Source organism: Sciurus vulgaris, assembly GCF_902686455.1.
Source record: "Sciurus vulgaris genome assembly, chromosome: 3".
Taxonomy (NCBI): Eukaryota; Metazoa; Chordata; class Mammalia; order Rodentia; family Sciuridae; genus Sciurus; species Sciurus vulgaris.
In genome coordinates this window covers 122,917,383-122,939,146 of record NC_136463.1, presented here as the reverse complement: position 1 = coordinate 122,939,146, position 21,764 = coordinate 122,917,383, and the positions used below count along the sequence as shown (strand labels likewise).

Below are 21,764 nucleotides of genomic sequence, written 5' to 3'. Positions count from 1 at the left end.
GTTGGGGTCTTTGGAGGTGACCAGAAGATGAGGGCACAGGCTTCATGAAGGGATTAGTGCCCTCAAAAGAAGAGACATGAGAGAGATTCTCATCCCCCTCCCCATTTCCCTCCACCATGTTAGCAGACTGCCAGAAGAGGACCACATGCAAAGTAGGATAGGGTCCTTATCTGACACTGGATCTGCCAGTGCCTGGATCTTGTACTTTCCAGGCTCCAGAATTGTGAAAAACAAATATCTGTTGTTTAAGTCTCTCGATCTATGGTACTTTGTTACAGCGGCCCCAGATGACTAAGATATGTAAGCCAAAACATCACAGAAGGCAGTTGCCAATGGCTTTTTCTGAGGCCACCATTCAGTTTTTTTATTATCTATCCAACCTGTTTCACTGCTTGACACTTCTTCACAATATGCATGTGTAGCTTTGTTCTTTATTAGTTACCTTCCCAAGAATCACACAGAGACAGGTGACAACAACAGGGTTGGCAGGGTAGGGAAATGAGGATTTCAGGGAGGAATATAGTTCACACAATGGCTGGAGGCTGTGATTCAAGGAGGATTACTCATTCTTGTACCTGAGAAATAGGAATAATAATATACACGTTTATTTTGGTTACTAATTTGAACCCTAAGACTTACTCTGTGCACTTAACAATTAATATCTCATATATTTAAGCCCTTTCCAACTCACTGCCTGAAGCTTACTTAGCTCACAGGAATGGTAAGTCTGAACTTGCATCTCAGGGGATAATTTTACTCTGCAATAACAAATGTCTGATTTAGAGCCACCAGGCTGCAAGACCAAACATGACCTGCAGAAGTGTAAACACAATCACATCAGGGGCAGGAGGCAGTAGTCTTGAGAAGCATTTGCCTGATGAAAATCAGTCTCCTAGCCTGATATGTGAGCCAAAGTGCTTGATGTTGATTTCTCAAAGCCAAGAAGGAGTATAATGAACAACTACTTAGCTGTTTTCTTATAAATTTATGGTTTTCCAGTTCAAACCTTTAAACATAACTTCCACGAAATACCAGGCAAAACATTGCATAAAATCAACATTTTTCATGAAAGCATTGCCCACGACCCTATTCTTTTATAGAGTCATTAAATCATTGAATCTCAATATATGGTCTTCCTTGACCTGAAATTTTATCAAATCCATAAGCAATAAAAAAGTTTTCGACAGCTTTGAAGCTATCCATTTCAAAAAGAAGAAAAATAAATAAACTTCACAAGCAAAATTCATTTCAAAAATATATTCTTAGAAAGCCACCCTTGGATGCCTTCATTTTTGGAGGACATACATGTTTAGGTATCCAAGATAATGTATCCTGGTAACTACAGGTACTATGCATGGTACAGGGAAAAAAAGGAAAATATGATAAAATGTTAACAATCACTGAATTCAGGTTGTACCAATTTGGGTATCTATGCATGGCATTATTTTTTAATCTTTTCTCTATATTTGAACATTTTCATTAAGGTCTAAAAAAACGAATACATCCCATCCTATAGGTGTAAGAACACAAATTTTCCCTAAGCAGAAAGCAAGATGGGATGATGTGAAAGGGAGGTAAGGAGTGTTGGCAGGAAGCTACATTGAAAAAAGAAAAAAAAAAACAACTAATTCTAGATTTAAATATTTTTCTTGAGTTCTCGAATCCTGGTTACTGCAGAACCTGGGTCACCTGTTGCTTGCTTACTTATTGGAATGGAAATGTTTCTACCATGAGAATAGTTTAATCATAAGATAAATACTCTGAAAACAAATGCTAGGAAACTCCATACAAGGGAGAAACATCATTCATGATTTCTTGAGCAAGGTAATAGCATTTAATATACTTATGACTGACTTTTACTTATTGTGAAAGAATATAACAAATCATTCACCATGCTTGTCAGTTAAATAACTTTAAGGCAATGAGTTGGAAAGGGTGAGACATTTGTTAAATAAATGGTTGCAACATACATCACCAGGTTCAGAACTACGAAGTGGAATGAATTTCTCAATGTACTTATAAAGATCATTCCCATTTCTCAGATAAAGAGTGGCAAAATATCTTTTCAAGACAGATATTACTAAATTTCCCTCTTGGCCAGAGTCCCAACCTGCTGTTCCCAGGATAAGCCATCATGTTAAACAGATATTGTCTTTATACATTAAGATGGCTTGTCAAAATTACATCAACTTACAGCAGAGTAGAAAGCACAGGAGGAATGGGTTTGCTCATACAGCATGGGTGGGGAGAATAAATTGGTGTAATTTTTCTTGAAAGGCTCTGGCAACATTTACATTTTTAACTTTTCACATACTCTGACCCAGCAATTAACTTCTATCTGTTAAAGAAATAAAGACACGTACATACAAAGAAGTCTATACAAGAACAAAGTCATAGCATTGTTTACAACAGTCTTTATAGAGAAGTAATAAAATGAACTATGAAACACCCAAATAATGGGATGCTGTACTATCATGTGGGGGTGTGGGGATGGGGAGTGAAAGAAGAATGGAGGAACTTAAGATTATGTAGAAGGAAATGAGAGGGAGGCAGGTAAGAAAAATGGTGGAATGAGACAGATATCATTACCCTATGTACATGTATGATTACACAAATGGTATGAATCTACATCATGCATAACCATAGAAACAAAAAGATGTACCCCATTTGTGTACAATGAATCAAAATGCAGTCTGTAAAAAATTAAAAATAAACAATTAAAAAAAAATAGCTGGACATGGTGGCACATGCCTATAATCCCAGCAACTTGGGAGGCTAAGACAAGAGGATGGTAAACTGGAGACCAGCCTGGGCAACTTAGCAAGAACTTGTCTCAAAAGAAAAATGTAAAAGGGGGTTGGAGATATAGTTCATGGTAGAGCACTTGCTAGGCATGCTCAAGACCGAGGGTTAATCACCAGTACTGCAAAATAAAAGAATAAAATGGCTCTACATTAACCAACATTAGAAAATGTTTAAGATATGATGTTAAATGAACAGAAAAAAGGCCCAAACGAGTTTCAATCTGAACTTAAGAGTATATAGCATTGATGTTTTAAACAAAGTTTATATTTATGTAAACATGTGCATGTTTACATAGGCAAATACATTGACAAAGTTCTGAAAGAACACACACCCATACACTGCTAATACTGGTCACAACTAGGAAAGAAAGTCAGACTGAGGAATCAGAATGAAAAAGGACACTCATTTTTTTGTTTGTTTGTTTTGTTTTCTGGTTTGGAAGTTTCCCAATGAGACTGAAGACGTCTTTCAATTTTTTTTTTTTAATAGAAGAAGCAGCTTCATAATTTTAAAGGTTCAAACTGTTTCAAATATGAATTTTTTTAGTATTAATCATTTCAACATTGAAACACTTTTAAATCCACAAAATAAAGTTAACATACTAGAAATTAACACAGTGTAACTGCTGAAATAACACCGATTCAGAGATCGATTATATATTATTTCATTTCTAAGGAAACTTGGAAAAAAATTCATTAGTTCCATTTAAAATGAGTGTAAAAAACCGTTATCTTTAACTTGCACAATTCAGAAGAATATATACTACAACCAACCCCCACAGTTTTCAAATAAGCTTTGAAGAATTTGAACTTTAACCTTGCCATGTTATAGCCATTTGAACATTTTAACACTTATATGAAAAGGACAGCATGCAATACTGACAATTTTATCAATGATATGTATTTTTTAAAAGAACACCATTCTACCTACTATGCTATGAATCCACAAACAACAGGAGATTTAAACTGATTTTAAGTACCACTTTGTAGAAAAAAGAATCCAAATTTTTCTATTGGTTTTTGTATTAAAAAACATGGGCAGGAATCAGTACAACCTGTATACAAAAATGACAAACTATTAAGTAGAAAGCAAATGAAAAAGAATTACCCACAGGTGTTGGGAGAAATCCTAGTTCTTGGCTGGCAGCAGTTAATGTTTCAAGTGTGTAAACTTGCAGAGAGGAGCATTCCGCTCTGATCACCTAGGAATGTAAACAACTGCCCCCAAATTGACCTAGTGTTACCAAGGGAACCTGTATGGGGGGCCTGGTGGTCTGATGCCCCATGGCACATTGTGATTGGGCAAAAATTCTATAAAATGTATGGTTTTTCCTGCAATAAACAAGTTTGCTCGCCACAAGCCTGCTTTTACCCAACTCCCAGGGTCTGGGTTCTGACTCCATGGCTCTTACCTGCACCTGAGCTAGCCTGGCACCCCCTACACACAGGAACAAAAGTTTATAAAGAAACATCAAGCTACATGATAGCACTTCAAAAATAAATAAAAAGGTCAACAAAGAGATACTAGAGTTCAAAAAGTAATGATAAAAAGACAAAAATGTGCAGGGAGAGCAGTACAACGGAAGGGAAAGCTTAAATAAGATTACAGAAACATTAAGAGCAAAAAAGGGGCTGGGGTTGTAGCTCAGTGGTAGAGCACTTGCCTAGCACATATGAGGCACTGGGTTCAATCCTCAGCACCACATAAAAATACATGAATAAAACAAAGGCATTGTGTCCATCTACAATTAAAAATATTTTTAAAAAAGAGAGGAACAAAAAAAAAAAAAAAACCACAAGTGATTTTTAAAAGACACATGGTAGGTAGGTGTGAGGAAAATTAATAAAAGCACATGAAAAAACAATAATATAAAAATGAGTATAGGGCTGGAGTTGTGGTTCAGTGGTAGAGTGCTTGCCTGGCATGTGTGAGGCCCTGGGTTTGATACTCAGCACCACATATAAATAAGTAAAATAAAAAATTCATTCACAACTAAAAAAATTAAAACAAAAAATTACTTAAAAGTGAGTATAGAGAATATGCTAAACATGAAAGGTAAAAGAAATCTTAACACAAGTATAATTGATACTCCTGAAGAAGAGAACAAATGAAATTGAAGCCATCTCCAAAGACAGAAAAGGAAACTTCATAAATAAGAAAAATTCAGAGACACATATTGTTAAGGAGAATACAATTTTAAAAGTGCAAATTGAGTTAAGGATATTCTTTTCAAACAAATAGAGCAGTTCAATGTGGCAAACCAATGCTTAGTGTGCAAAATACCTGGTTTTTGCCATCCAAAGTATATGATAGCCTTGATTTCCTATTTCAAACCAGGAATTGTGTGATACCACCTACATTCATGGAACAGGATCCAGAAAAATGTCAACAAACTCACACACATATCCCTGCTTAACAGCCTTAATTTTTTAAAAGATGCAAAAGCATAGCATTTTTGTTCCTGCATTAAGGCCTAATCTTATAAAATAGTCTCAGTAATTAAATAAGATTTGAAAGAAAATGGATGTTTGGACTAATTCTTTCACTTGTTCACATTCTACCATTATCTTCCCATTCCTTTCTAAATAATTCTCTAATTTATCATATTTAATAGATGAATATAAATCATTTGATGTAATGTTGCATACACACACAACCACACACACACGCACACACAAATCATGTGGACAAACTTAACACAAAGAGGGTAAAACAAAACGGTTCATGGTGGCAAGTACCAGAGTTCTCATTTGCCTCCACAGGAACTATGACCTTAAGGAGAATAGTGAGTTCTGTTGTACAGATTAGGCCTTGCATCTCATCTTGATGCCTCAAATAATTTTTCCTTAACTTATAAAAGTAGATAAACACCAGGGAGGAGGAAGCTTAGTAGGAAGGAAGCTAGTCACATTCTGTTTCTTGACCTGGCTTCTAACTAGCTGATCACATGGTACTTCCACTTTGTGGTGATAATTCAATGAGCTATACTTTCAGGAAGACTTTTCTGCATGCTTCTGTATGTAAGCCATACATGTAGACTAGCCCAATGCCCTGCGAATGTTTGTTTAACAAGTAGTGATTAACATTTAAGAGCTGGTTTACAGCTGATACCCACTAGGCTACTGTGGGGCTTGAATCAGGGATCAACCAGAATGGAATTATAACCCAAAATCAGGGTTCTCTGGCCCCTTTGTTACATACGCATAGCAGAAACAGTTATTGTCTGCACTGTCATATCCTCATTCATTTCCCCTCTTCTCCTCTCCCATCCCCTCCCCTCCCCTCTTCTCTTCCCCCTTCTCTCTCTACAAAACTGAACTCTGAACGCTGAGCCACAGGACCAAAACACCATGTTTAATTCCACCTGCAAAGATAATTATATCTTCTTGTCAACATCCAAACTATATCATCATATACTATTTACTTTACAGTTCCCCTTCAGAGGGGCATCCTGACTTAGATGGGCTTTTAAAACAGGGCAGTAAGAAATTTCTAGCAGTAAAGTAAGTACATCCCATTTAGAAAAGCTTTAGGCAATTTGAAAGGACTGAAATTCCTTAGATCTGAATGAACCCTGAGTAAAGGATTAGACATTGGCTGGAAACTGAAATGGGGATGGATGAAGAGAAAGCCTCCCCGCGTTTGGCTCTGTTTTAATGTAACATTAAAGGGGGAAACTGCTTGCCAAACAAGAAACTGTCGTTTCAAAATTGTGAAACACAATAACCCAAGTATATTTTCCTTCTTTCTTTCTTTCTTTTTTTTTTTTTTGTAAGAAAAAGAATTCTAAACCATGAGACTGTCTTTGAAGTAGTAAGAACATTTATTTCATGTTATTTATTATGTTTTTTTCCTAAACATCAAAAATTTTAAAAAGTTACCATAAATTGAACTGAAAGCTCTTAGTAACTATCCTTCTAGGCTGGTTTGCCCCAAAGTCATTATTACTCTAGCAAATGTGATTAATAACAGCACAGCTGGTAACCAGGGCTCAGCAGGAGAAGGTTAAGGAGACCCCTTCTCAGTCAGGAGATGCCCTCATCCAGATGTTTTAGATTTGAAGACAGTAGGTTCTGAACAAGAGGGGGAGGGAAGAAGCTGTGGAAACATCAAGCAAATGAGTCCCATCATCCAAAGCAGAGGTAAGTCATAGTCCTGAACTGGTAACTAATTGCCCTCCACTCAATCTTGCATTGCTTGACATGACACCAAGGGTGGACAGCCAGGTACAGGTACCCACACTGGCCAGCCTGCTTTCTGCCTGGAGAAAGATCCACCACTAAGCTCTGCTTCTGGGGGAGGCAACCTCCCAGCAGCTGGAATTCCCTAGCATTCCCCTGGCTCACCTCTGGAATAATAGTGAATTACACTGGCTTGTTTATTTCAAGAGCTTAGCCCTTTCAAATATCCACAGGTATCTGACTCCAGTAAAAGTAAGCTTCACACATTGTAAAACTCAAGAAAACTATTCACATGAAACCCAGGCAGCGCTCCACTTGACTGCCAGCACCCTCCTGAGAAGGAGCATTTGGTTCACAACCACCACCTGCACAGCTATTTTTGTTCTCTCCCCAATCCCTTCACAATACCACAAGCAGTGGTAAAGTGTGGGTACTTCACAAACGAAACTTAGCCCGCATGGGGGTGAAAGTAGGAGGAAAATAGAAGTTTATGGTCTTATACAGGATCACTAGGCTAAGGGAGGAATCAGACACCAAGAACTGGTCCTGGGCACCTGCAGAATGAGTTCTGCCCTGCAGAGCTCCAACCCACGCTCAATGGGATGCCCTTTGATTGCCTTTTAAAAGAAGCAGTGAAATGTGGCACCTGGACAGCGGTGGTGGACCGAACACCTGGATTACCAAGGACACGTCTTCCTGCACCACCCTAAGTCCATTAAACACAGGGAGTGATTGTGAAAAGGCCTCAAACTGGAAACCAGCCTGGGTTTCACAGGGTGAGCAATCAGGTAGGGTGACAAGTGTTCCAGTTTTCTCTGTACTGACGGTCACTTACAGTAGCAGTGTCAGGGATTCCCCAGCAGCCATGCTCTGCCAAGATCAATGGGTGGCAGAAGGCTAGTCACTTCAAGGCTCTGGGCCTTGTTGTCTTGATACGTAACACACAATGAGAGGTGGAGGTTTTCTGCTTGTTTTTAACCTCTGTCAGTATTTCCCCAAGTGTGGCCTTACATCATTGGTGCCCTGACACAGGGCCTGGCAGTGGTGTTCCAAGAGGAATGGGGCTCATGGGCATGAAGGTGAGGGGGACACCCTTTCATCCATCTATGTGCACATTTGGCTTTCTATGGTGCTCATAAAAGGCAGGCTAACTTTGAGTCAATTTTATTTTTTTAAATCCCTACAGAAAATGCACCCCCTTGTTGCATGCACCCAGGACAGACTGTCCCCAACACCACCACCACTGTTGTCTGACCCGTGGTAGATCATACATTTTTGAATGAATAATTTCAATTTCCTTTCTAAGTACAAAGTCTGTGATTCTATTAAACTACAAGTGTACTCAAGGCAGCTTTTGGTAATTTGTCATTCTAGAGCAGTGTGGTTTCATCTTTGCTTTACCTCCTCATTAAAAAAATAACCCACCATAAAGGTCACATTTAATCACCCTAAAATGCCCTGTATTAATGCTTCAAAAATGGCATATTTTAAAAATTATTTACAAGGCTATTTCCATTTTAAATCATACACAGCTGGAAAAATGCCTATAGTTGAAAGCAGGTGCAAACCCCTTTTGAACTAATTTGGTCAGGTAGGTTAGCCACACACCATTGGAAGTTCAAATTCGGGGGTGAAGATTTGTCTCTCTTAAGGAAAAATTACATATATGTAGTATTTTTCAGTCAATTTTGAATGTTAGCCTCTTTGTAAATAGATCTCAATACTATTAGATTCAGTTTCTTTTTTCTTAAGGATCAAATTAAGATAATCTTCTAGGCTTACATTTTTGAAAGAAATCAATAAAAGTCAGTCCCAAGGCTCTTATTAGAAAAAGTTGTCTTTTCTGAGTTGTCTAAATACGAATGTACTATCTCAGCAAAGTCCATTGTATGAGCATAAGGTAGGCATGGTTGCATTCTTCACTAAGCTGCTAAGGTTATCTTCTGCCTGTTACCACTAGAAGAACCAGAATCTTCTTCAGAAGAAAAAGAAAACAGAAAGAAGAGGGAAGATGACAGAGAAAGTGAACTCAAATGACGTCACTGACAACCCTAACCAGTGTATACTGGATCTGTCATACAGAAATAGAGTCTGACATGCCTGTTGATCACACAGAGGTAAGGCCAGTGAGGTCTCATTTCTGGAAATCAGAGCTCCATCCGTCCCTCAGGAGGCGAGTGTGTGTAGGTGTATGTGCATGACTGGGACAAACCTGAAGAGCAAGTGATAGTTCTCTCAGTGAGCCGTGCGTTGTCCTCAACACAATGCACACATTATTTCACTTAATCCTCATGGCAAGTCTATGGGTTTCAGGTGGGATGTGTACTTGATGAGGTTAATTTGCTCTTTACACCTGTAGCCAGCAAGTGGCAGGGGCAGAACGCAGCCCAGGTCTTAGGTCAGTATGATGCCGAAGTTAATGTTTGCCGTTTACTAGTGGTTAAAGAACTAATTCATTTTCCCTTGAGACTATCTGCAATAAAGGAGGACTTTCAAGGCAAGACTAGGGCTGGGAGGAAGATTGGGATATCAGCCTAAGGCTTCTTCCACTGAAACTCAGCTTCTTTGGAACACTCTACCCAGGAGAAGACCATCATCCCAGAAGCCCTTCGCGATGGCACAGAACCCAGAGAAGTCAGGCTCAAAGTGCACACAGTTGCCCATCACTTGCTTAAAACCTTACTACTAGAAGTAATTTTCTGCCACCAAATACAAAGCAGGTCCCCCGGGTACAATCCACATCATTATGAACAGTAGAGGGAAAAGCTTCAACACATTCTCCTCCCAAAACAGGCACCATGCTAAAGAGATGGGTGATGCAAAGCCTGTCTAATACTCTAAATATTTACTCTTCAACAGAACAAGTAAATCCGCCAGTCCCAGGATCAAATATACAAACAGGCCCTACTGCCTCTACAATCTGCACCCACTCCCTTTGCCCCCATACACCCAGCACACTCAATCATGTTACACAACATAATTTCTCAAGTCGGTGCTAAATGCTACACTGTGGTATCAAGTATGTTCTACACTATGTGTACTTTTATTGAGTCCCTTTTAAATAGTTTCCCATGAGTCCTCCAATACTACAGCATAGGCAGAGTCCCAATTTTCAAGTGAGGACACCAAATTCCACAGAGTATGTTGTCCACTGTTACACAGATGATACAGGGAAATGTTTGGATTTAATCCCAAATTCTGTAATCTTTCCAATATTCCATTCATTCTCTGTATTTTAGTTCGGAATACATATTACTAATTAATTACAATAAACATACAAAGCAGTAACACACTTTAAATGCACAGTCAACATCAAGTCTACCCAGGCACTCAAGGCTACACACATATCTACTGACACACAAAGCTTTTATTATCTCCTACTCTCCATAACGCCTAAATGACTGATTGCTTCTTTCTCAATTTTTCTTCACTCAAGCTATTGTGTCCAAACTGTCACTGTACTTAAATGACAAAGTCACTTCATTCTGCTGTGAAATGGAGATCTATTAAAACAAGATCTACAGAACCACTCAGACTAGCTGACAGCTTTCACTCTGACACTGGCAAAACTGTCCCCAGACAAGATTTTAGGTGGTTTTCTCTATCTCCTCCCCAACTCTAAATTACAGGCTGTTCCTCTTCTCTCCAAAGTGACTTAAGAGTTTCTGCATCAGTGATACTGGGAAGGAAGGGAGGGAGGAAGGGGAAAATGTAGCTTTGGGAGGGCAAGTACCTTGGTTAGCAGAAATCTCAAAGATAAGATGTGACATTTATGGGACAATGGCTAGTCACGAACAAATGTTAGTCCTAGGTCACTGTGTAAAAGGATTACCTAGTCAAGGAATGTATCCCTCCAGCAATTAAAACCCACTTGTGTATCTCCAACTCCACTTCTACTCCAAAAGTAATAATAACACCACCCTACAAGCCAATCCTAAGATAATAAAGGCAAACAAGAAGTCCATTTTAAAGGCCAGTGGTGAGGAAAAGAAAGTTCTTTAAGAAAAAAACAAACTGTCCAAAATATTCTCATGGATAAGTTACAGAAAAGTGAGTTTTGTACAATTACTGCACATTAGAATAAACCCTAAAAACTACTGCTCTATAATGTGCCTGGCAATGCTTATAATTTGATTGTCTTTATAAGATGCAGCTTCTGAGAAAAAATTATCTTCTCCAGTACTCCAGTGTTGAAATCATTGCTTACAAAATGCACGTAAAATTAAACTGAAAGGGAGGCAAGTCAAATCTGACCTTGAACCACCCAAAGCTCCCACGGAACTCATCTGTGGCCTCGGCCACTTGTCCAGAGAGAACTTTATCCTATTATCCTGGTTGGCTTTAAATGGATTATGTGCTCACCCAAATGCCTTCTTCAATCCCAGGGATTCTCTAAAACCACACCCTGTGCTTTGATAAAGACGCTTGGCTGTCCTTTCCTGCACATGCCCCTTTCCACTTACTACATTGCCCTATTAACAGAGGTAAGTTGTTTGGTTCAAAGGTCTTCCAATAAGGCTCCAGGATGCCCAAATGCTCTCTGTTAAACCTTCCTTCCATTTCTCCTCACCTCCCAGCTACCCATGACCAATGGTCTGGAAAGAAGAGGTACTCTCCTACGTCTGAAGAGAATTATGCATTTAAAAAAAAAAAAGAAAATAGCAGTGCTGAGGGAACTGAGATCGAGAGGACTGGGATTTGTGTTCCTACTAGAAAAATGCCAAGCTTAGAAAGTGAAGATAGTTATTTCTAGTAAGTGACTTTTAAGTCAGTGAAACTTCTACAATTTTTTTTCTTTTATTGTGGTAAAGTCCATATAACATAAAACTTCCAATCTTAATTACTTTTAAGTATACAGTTATTTTTTAATGTTTAAATAATATTCTATTGTATATTGTTATGGTCTGAATGTTTGGGACTCCCTCCCCAAAATTCCTATGTTCAAACGTAATTACCAATGTGATACTGTTAGAAGGTGGAGCCTTTGGGAAGTGATTAGGCTACCAGGCTGAGCCCTCATATATAGGATTAGTGCCCATATAAAAGGCCCCAGAGAACTGCCTTGCCCCTTCCACAATGGAGAAAAAACAAGAAGGTGCCATCTGTGATCCAGAAAACAGATCCTCATCAGACCGCAAATCAGATGGCATTGTGATCTTGGAGTCCCCAACCTCCAAAACTGTGAGCAATAAATTCCTATTTATTAATTATCCAGTTCATGGTATTTTGTTATACTAGCCTAAACAGACTGAGATGAATATTTTGATCCCATTTTGTTTATCCATTAATCCATCCATGGACCATTACGTGGCTTCTACATTTTGATTATTGTGAAATATGCTGCTATAAACATGGCTAAGACCCTGATTTCAACTCTTTGTACCATAGAATCAGTGGTGAAATTGCATCAGATGGTAATTCTACCTTAATTTTTTGAGGATCATTTATACAGTTTTCCACAGTCACTGTACCATTTTACTTTGCCAACCAGCAGTGCACAAGAGATCCAATCTGTCCTCCTCCCAGTGAAAGCTCACTATTTTCTATTGTGTTTGTTTGCTTGTTTTGAGAACATCAACACTCATGGTTATGTGGCGTTACCTTATTGTGGATTTAACTTGTATTTTCATAAGGATTAATCTATCAAGTCATTTTTAACTAAAAGTTTGGAGGGACAATGGACAGGAGTTAGGCTCTATCTAAGTTTCCCTTCATAAAAATCATTCATCCTTGGTTTATTTCTTTGTTTTTTGGTGCCAGGAATTGAACCCAAGGATGCTTAACCACGGAGTCACGTCCCCAGCCCTTTTTTATATTTTATTTAGGTACAGGGTCTCACTGAGTTGCTGAGGCTGGCTTTGAACTCCTGCCTCAGACTCAGGAGTCCCTGGGATTACAGACATGACATCCACTGTGGCTGGCTAAAATCATTCATTCTTGAGGGCTTGTATTCTGCCCAGCCCTTGCTCTTGCCTCACTCTCCATAATAAAGTCAGGAGATTGTCTACACCCTTCTGACTGCATCCCTCCCCTTGTGTAGCATCTGAGAAGCTTCCTTCCTGAAGTCCTGAGAGGAAGGAGGCAGAAAGAAATAGAAGGGTGTAAGCATGTGATCAAAGAAACAGAACAGACAAGACAATATGAAGTAGGAGAAATGATGGAAGCCACCTCTTCCCTACCAAAAAAAAAAAAAAAGGGACAAACCTCATCTTCTCATCCCAATAGGAAAATATGCATGAATTCAGAGAAAGTGAAATACAAGTGACTAATGAACATTTGAAATAAGTTCATCGTGAGTATTACAAAAACACATTCACATTAGGGCAGTAACATTTTTTTCCAACACTCAAGGTAAAAATTTCTTCAAATGATAACAATCTGCATTCTGATAAGCACTTTCAAATGGGTATATTCTTTCTGAGCAACTATTTGGTATCTATCAGGAGCACTAAAATAGGGCTGGGGATATGGCTCAGTGGTAAAGTGTTTACCTAGCATGCATGAGGTCCTGGGTCCAATACTGAATACTGACCAAAAAAAAAGAAAAAAAAAAAAAGTGGAGAACACTAAAATTTATCCTTTGGGGCTTAGAAATGCCACTTTTAGGAAACATTCCTCGGAAATCAACAAGAAATGAAAGATGTATGTACATATACTAGAAATAGCCTAACTCTTCAGCAAATACATAGGGACAAAGTAAATGAATATATCTGCTGTACAGAATAATGTAGTCAGTGAAAATATTTTTAAATAAGTTTCTTTACATGGAAAATGCTCAGATGATATCATTAGATGTCAACAGACTGCTTATAGAACCATATATAATATATATGTATAATCTCATAATATTTAAACTAGGAGATCACCAAAATTATTAGATCAAGAAACCAAGACCCAAATGCCTACATTGCTATTTTAAGCTGTATAAAGTTAAATGCATTTCTTAAATTCTCAAAACTTGACTTCATCTGTAAAATTAGATAAAAATGAGCAGCTACCTCACAGGGCTTGGGAGAGGAGTAAATGAAGTGAACCATATAAAATAATAAAACTACAGAATAAAATTAGTTGTTACTTTTTTTTTCAAAAACTGGAAAGTTATTCATTAAAAATGGCAGTCATTTATAGTAGTCAAAAATAAAATAAGTGGCAAGTACCATGTCGGTTTTGGAACAGGTGCCCTGGGCATGCAATCAACCACAATGTTACTAAGGGGACACTCCAAAAACACACTGTGAGGATCACCCTCCTCTGTTCACTCATGCATACAGCATAGTGTTTGGCATAGTTAATGATGGTGTCAAGAAAGAATGGGGGAAAAAAAATTTTCAAAATTGCTTCAAAAGAGGGTGAAGAAAGAAAGAAATCTAAGAATAAAAATTAGGAATAAAAATTCTTAGGGCATCACTAATAAAGAATGATGGTTGTATTTTAAGAGGTGATCTTGTTTGCCTTTTAAAAAGGAAGAAAAAATAGTTCCTAAAAGCGTTAAGTAACACGGCTAGCTATTATCAAACAAAATCTGGAACCCAAGTACCCTGACTCAAAAAAAATTTAAGAAATGATCAAAAGAAAATAAGAGGAAAAAAACTAAAATTTTGAGAGTCCTAACTATAAAAAATTAAAAACCAATATCTTTAGAAAATCTGATTTTGCTGAGTAATGGAGAAAGAAGTGTCAAGTATATGTAATAAACACTTATAGGTTCCATGAACTTGCATGTACCACTTGCAACAATGTTTAATCAGGTGAGAGACATACATGAACAAAGCTTGAGGAAGGTGCACTGTCAGACACAGCCATAAGCCTGGTACACTGATGGAAGAAATTCACGTGACACTTTTCCTTCCCTTGTCACCTGCCCTTTCCCATAACAAAAGACCAACCACTTCTGAAATACCTTACAAACTAGCAATCCAGGAGAAAACTAGCCCTGTCTATAGAGATCAGATACCTTTAAAAGAAAAGTCCTACAGGAAATCAGGGTGTGAATTTTATAATATATGCCATTAAATACTGGTATAAAGTTATCTCACCTACCTCCTCAGCCATTCTATGGCACTTCTCATTAAAGTGAAGTTATGCATTTTATTCCCAAATCAACCTGTTACAAATAGCTACCTGTAAATGCAAACCTTTTATTTTGTTAGATGAAAAAGTTGTACTAGAGTTCTGCAAAGAATACCATCCCTTTCAATTCAGGTTGTTTACCAACAAAACATCCATTGTAATTCATTTTTTCTAGCCCAGTCAGAAGCTGTAGGAGGCAACCTATGGGTGTGTGAACCCAGTTCTTGTTTCTTACACCAGACCTTGCATAGCAGGTATCCAGTCTTAACATTAATCCTATGATCATTTGATTATCTAAAGTACATTTATCAACCACTATGGAAATCAGTATAGAAGTTCCTCAAAAGACTAGGAATGGAACTCTCATATGACCTAGCTATAGTACCCCTTGGTGTTTATCCTAAAGAATTTAAGTCAGCATATTACAGAAGTATGTGCATACCCATGTTTATAGCAGCATAATTCACAATAGCCAGGTTATGGAGACAGTCTAGGAATCCACCAATGGATGAATGGATAAAGAAAATGTGGTACATATATACAATGGAGTTTTATTCAGCCATAAAGAATGAAATCATGTCCTTTGCAGGAAAATGGATAGAACTTGAAAACATTATGCTAATTAAAATAAGCCAAACTCAGAAAGTCAAGGGTTGTTTGTTTTCTCTCATATGTGGAAACTAGAGAGGAAAAAGGAAAAGAAAGTGGGGAGCAATCTCATGAAAATCGAAGGGAGATGAGTAGAGTAGAGGAAAGGGACCAGGGGAAGGAAGAGGGCAGGGATACTGGGAAATAATATTGGTCAAATTACACTGTTATATTTTGTGCATGTATGAACATGGAACAATGAATCCCACCATTATGTACAATTAAATTAATGTACCAATAAAAAATGGGAAAAATTTTTAAAAGAATTTAATATACAGCAACGACTTCATGAGAAAACAATGATTGCAAGCAAGCTGTCATCAAACCCTTTTGAAATATATCTGAAGATATCAGTCTCTTCATTACAGGGTACATTATAGGACCATCCTTCAGTAATGAACTTCACCTGACATTCCACTTTTTCCTGACAGGCATTCACTCACTCCTTTCCCCCAACACATTCCCTCCCCCTTCTCTTTCCCTCCCTTTCTCCCTTCCCCTTCCTCTCAACCATCTCAGATTGCCTTACCCAAGGCTGCTGGTAAGGCAAAGGTATAATGATGAAGGTAAATGATAAGAAAAAGTTTGCTGGCCAGACATTCCCTGTCACACAATAAGACAGTATTGTCCCTTGAAGTTTTGGGGACAGCAGATCATTGGGGACTGAATGGCCAGACAGAGCATGGAGTCAACCTCATGAGGGGTGACACTCCTCACACAGCTTAGCATTCCAACAGTCACCCTGCAGGGAATGAGCTACTCATTTCTCACCCAATCAGGTGTCAGCTTTACTCTGGGTTGCATATAAAGAGGTCTGATGAAAAGAAGCACTGGCTTCTCTGAAGAATCCTCTTTCTCGGCTTTTCCAAAATACTGTAGCTTTTTAAGTCAAAAACGATAATATTCCAAATGATTATTTTGACTCAAAAATACTAAAATACTAAAAACAAAACCATTACCTAGAGTATTTCTATTAAAAAAAAAAAAAAAAACTCTTTATTTCTGAGAGGATTTATTCCTGCCTGCTAAAACATGACATTTAGCCTGCCACGAAAGTCTCATGAGAGAATAATTAGTAAGCTTCAAATACAGAGGACACAAGGGAATCAGGGAATCAGGGAATCGGGAGGGAAAGCGGCCTTAGGTTACAATGGCCATTTGCTTCATTGTGTACGTGAGAAAATAAGCAGAGAAAAATTAAGAGGCTGCCCCAGAGTAAGGTTAAGTTTTGACTACAACTTGGGTGTTCTGATTCCCAATCAATACTTTCTGCATCTCTCCCTCCCAAACTCATGAAGAAGAAAATGCAATAAAGTTACTTTTGAAAACAGTGACACAGAGAATTTCCAAACAGAGAATCAACAGAACTTTAATTCCACATTTAGGAATACCAAAACAAAACACATTTTTGAAAACAAAGTGGAGTTGGAAGAAGTATTTATTAATAATCCCTAAGAATGGCTTATTGAGCTTAAACAAGCATAAATCAAGAAAATTAATCAAAAACATGATAATGCTACAATATTAAATCATATTTTGTTCTCTGTCATCAACTCAACAACATAATAAAATGGCATACACTATAATTTCCATTCTAAGAAAAACCATTCTTCTTTTTTTTTTTTTTTAATAACAAATATTTTGTTCTGTCAATCAAGTAGTATCTACAATGGCCCCTTTGGTCCCTACCTAGAGTTAAGCATAATATAAAGGCTATGCTGAAAACCACCAAGATCTGGGGTATTCATAGACTCATCCAAAAGTCATTGACCTTAGGCTGCTCCACTTTTAACCAGCCATGCTGGGTTCCCATATTGCTGTCCATATGCTGCTGTAAAGTGGCATGTGCTGGCCACTATTGTCTCCACTGTCCACACCCCAACGTGGAAGTGAAAACAAAAAGAGCTGTTCAGCCTGGCAATGCCCATTCAGTCAATTTATTAGTGTTTTTCTTTATAGAGACAAATACATAAGACTAAGAAAGCATTCAAATCCACAATTTCAGCCTTAATTCTTGGGAAATAAGAATCTTAAAGAATCAGATATTTCCTAAATATGTTCTCAGCTTTGAAATAAAACAATAGAAGCATAAACAGAATAGAATCTTGAAGGAATTATTCCTATTACAAAAGTATTTCATCTTACGAAGGAATTCGCAACAGACTTCTTTAAATAATGCTGACCATTAAAGAATATCATGAAAGATTTATGCATGACATGTTAAGGGGGTACTTAAGGTGGGCTCTATCAGTGATAACATTATTGGCTCATTCAGCAAAACTGATTTAGGCCCTTAAAGGACACTACTGAGATGAGCACCATTGGTTGGATCCCAGGATGTGTCACTTGGGTTTGAGAAGAAGAGAAACATGCAGAATTTCTAACTCAGGATGCAACTATACTCTGAGATTTTTTTTCAAGAATCAAGTGACTGAATGTTTAAAGACAGGGCTATTACAACTACAGGAAGAGCTCAGTGTGGTGGTGCATGCCTATAATCCCAGTAACTTAGGAGGCTGACAGTAGGATCACAAGTTCAAGGCCAGCCTCAGTAACTTAGTGAGGCCCTCAGCAAATCAGTAAGACCCTATCTCAAAATAAGAAATAAAAAGGGCTGGGATGTAGCTCAGTGGTACAGGAAGAAACAAAGTAGCCACCCTTCCAAAAATCAGTTGCATCCTGGGGTGTATGTGCCATATTGGACTATTATTCTGAATATGAATCATAAACTTTCGCTTTCCATTCAGGTCATTAAACCACTTCTATTTGGATCAATGGCCAAAAGGAAATAACCAACTGTCTACATACTAATATGAGGACATCTGCTATGACTGATGGTTGGAAAGCAGCAGACCTCTTGTGCAAACTAAGTCAAGTCATAAGGTTATGCAAAAGCAGGAAAAAAAAAAAAAAAAAAAGGTTTAGGAAGAGGAAAAATGAGCTTCCAGGCTTCAACTACCACATTAGTGTTTGCATCTTTGTTTAAAGATGGAATATAAAACAAAGCAATCTCTAAAAAAAAAATTTCCAACTTAATGAACAGCCTAGCACCACTATGGAAAAGAATGTCAGGAAAATGCAGCACTCTGCATACAGTTCACCAGCTGCCATGCTTTTGTTCTTCAAAACATAAAACTGAAGATATTTTCAGATGCATTACTTCCTAAAAATGAATCCAACCAGAATTTATCAGGCAAAAATTATCAGATGTCATTCAGCAATTTTGTGTAAAGCCCTTACAATGTGCCAACAGCAAACAACCTGCTGTTCCTGAGATTCTGCTCGTCTTTGGAGAGACTGCAAGATTAGACATGACTTCCTATTTTCTGCAAATAAACATAAGCTGTAGGAACAACTCTAAACACGCAAATACACCCACTTTTTCCCCTATAAATCTCAGCACTGGATAGGATGAATGAAGTTTGTATCAGATTCCAATCAGTTTAATATGGAGGGTCTTTAAACTGTTTCCTTTGTGCATGTCAATTTCAGCATGGGGAGAGCTGATAGTTCTCAGGCAACAATACTGCCCATTGAAAAATACACCTTCCTTGAACAAAAGATACTTTTTGTTCCCATGAAGCTTTGTTGCTATTTCCAGCAATGAATGATACAAAAGATATATTCTGCAGTCTGCACTAGTGGTTTCAGGCAAACAGATACAGCAAACAGTATACCAGAGCAAAAGCTTAAGAAACAAAACCAAGGTGAGTTGGGGGCAGGGTAGAGAGGTAGAGTGGAAGTGGGAATCTGTGGGGTTTGTTTCATTTTTAAGGTGCTGGGATGAAACCCAGGGTCTCTCAAAGACTAGGCAAAAGCACTCAACCACTGAGCTATTCTAAACCTGGAAGTGAGAATTTGTGATCTAAGAAATTCATGGTTTCCTTTATGAATGAGAAAGGAGAAAAAAAAGGGGAAGGTGATGTTTTCAGTTAAGTAAAGACAGAAGTGTGGGCCTCTGGCTAGGTTTTGTTTCAACAGCACCTAGAGAATGCACAACAGGCAAGATCTAGCCTATTAACTAAGGCAGATTCAATGAGAGTAACACAAGTTTGTTCATGATACAATGGAGATATCCAACCAAACTGAAGAATTATACCAACAATTGTATGACAATTCTTTAAATGATTTTGAGTGTGTTCTAGTGCCAAGAAGAAGTTCATAAATATTAACAGGCCACTGATACCAATTTCATATAATCATTTTGCAAAGCTATGCACCGGTCCTGTCCTATCCTCTTGTAAGGAAACCGCTAATAACCTGGAATGTTATTGTCACCTATTTCCAAAGACTGAGGGCCTGAAGATCAGTGTCACACAAGGAAACCAAAGAGTGATCAGAAGCCAGGGCGACCCTGGAGAATACTTCTGAAGCATATTCACTACAATCTGTGGCCGGAGTGTAGATTTGGAAGTATGCGCGGTTCCTCAAGGCTCCGGGCCGCGCGTCCCGAACGTTCCTGGCTGTCAGGTGGATGGAGCCCAGCTTCGGCAGGGAAGTCCAGCCTGGCAACGCGGAGTGCCGCGCGGATGGAGAGGGCCAAGCCCCGCGGAGTGCAGCGCGTCCCGAGGCCCGCAGCCTCTCACCTTTGTTCGGCTGCCCTCGCAGCCAGGAGGCGAGAGCTAGCTAAAGAGGAGTGCGGGAGGCGACCCTAATGCTCCGCAGCTCCTCCCCGGCGCCCGGGAGGAAATCCGTAGGCAAGCCAGACCTTCCCTGGCTCCCAGAAAGCAAGTGAGACAGAGGTCAGCAACCCCTCCCGGAACACAAAGGTTGGGCGGTGTGGGTGCGAACGCGGGGGCACCCGGGAGTGTGCCACGGAGCACGCGAGTGTGTGCGCGCGAGTGTGTGTGTGTGTGTGTGTGTGTGTGAGAGAGTGCGCGCGCGCGCGTGTGCAGGGGGAGGGGAGGAGGTGCTCCTGCCCTTCTTACCTCTCGAAGATAAGCCGCACCATGAAGATGCAGAAGGCCAGTGGGAAGGCGAGATAGAGGTCCTCAGCCTGCGGGAAGGTGGCTTCCTCCGTGTTCTTCAGGTCCGCCCAGGTGACATTGTGCGGGAGCCAAAACCTCTCGTTCCAGAACCAGGCTAAGATTCCTGCCATCTTGCTTTGTCCACCCCTGTCCTGCGGCTCCCGCGACCCACCGAGCTCTCTTCAGCGCGGGGCGCCCAAGGACGCGCGCCGGGTTAGCCCCGAGACTGTGCAGCCGCCGCTCCCGCCAGCCGTTGCTGCCGCCTCCTTTGCGGCCGCTGCTGTCGAAGGCTCGCGGCGAGCCCCGGTTCTCTCCTGCCTCTGGCCGCGCTAGGAAAGGGGCCGCCTCGCCTGTCACATGGCAGCCGGGGCCGCTCGCCCTGATTGGCTCGCCCTCGCGTCAAGCAGCTAGGCACACGCGGCCAGCTCGCCCACGCCCGCAGGGCAGGGCGCAGCTGCTGCGCCCAGGGCGCAGGGCCGCAGCTCGCGGGAGTGCTGGCAACCCATGTGCTCTCTGAGTACTCGCTTTGAGCATAGAATCCTGATACCGGCCCCCCAAATCTACCCCAGCCCCCAAGTTTACTTGCACATGCTCAGAACACCGGTTCCTGCCCCAGTGTAGTTTCAGGGCTCTCGTCCACTTCCCGTGCGCCGGGAGGCGATGGGGAGGCTGGTAGGCACTGAGGCTGAGCTTGGGAACCAGCCCTACACTGAGGAGGACAGCAAAAGAAGGCGCAAAGGAGACAAAAGTAGAAAGGAAAGGATCATCCACTCCAGCGCTTGGAGAGAAGGGTGAAAAAAAGGAACTAGGACAAGAGATGGTTTGGGAAGAGATTTAACACATTCTTGTCTTGGCTTCCAAAAACCACTCTTGATTTTTCTCCTGACTTCTGCTTCATCTGCTTTCTGGTTACGCCTCACCTTAACCCCTAAAAGTTAGACTTTTGTCCTCTTCACTTTTCTATCTGTCCTCATTCTATTGGTGATCTTACCCTGTCTCAAGGATTTCCAGACTTTCTGCATGACTTTTAATGTCATACTAATAGCGCCTGCATTTATATCTCTAGCCGTGAACTTTCTCCTAAACTTCAGGC

At 39.7% G+C, this 21,764-nt stretch overlaps 1 protein-coding gene across 3 annotated transcripts in view; it reads right to left on the bottom strand.

Annotated features, from left to right (window-relative positions):
* The window catches only part of CERS6 (ceramide synthase 6), a 270,735-nt gene extending 249,719 nt beyond the window's left edge, over window positions 1–21,016 (bottom strand). For 2 of the 3 annotated variants that reach the window (XR_013762562.1, XM_079131867.1), the window contains exon 1: window positions 20,633–21,016. Coding sequence is in view for 2 of the 3 variants with exons in the window: in XM_079131867.1 (XP_078987993.1) it covers window positions 20,633–20,802 (170 nt within the window). In the remaining variant the exon portion in view is untranslated. The remainder of the gene's footprint in view (window positions 1–20,632) is intronic. The other variant, XM_079131868.1, reaches the window with a different exon arrangement.
* Between the last annotated feature and the right edge of the window lie 748 nt (window positions 21,017–21,764).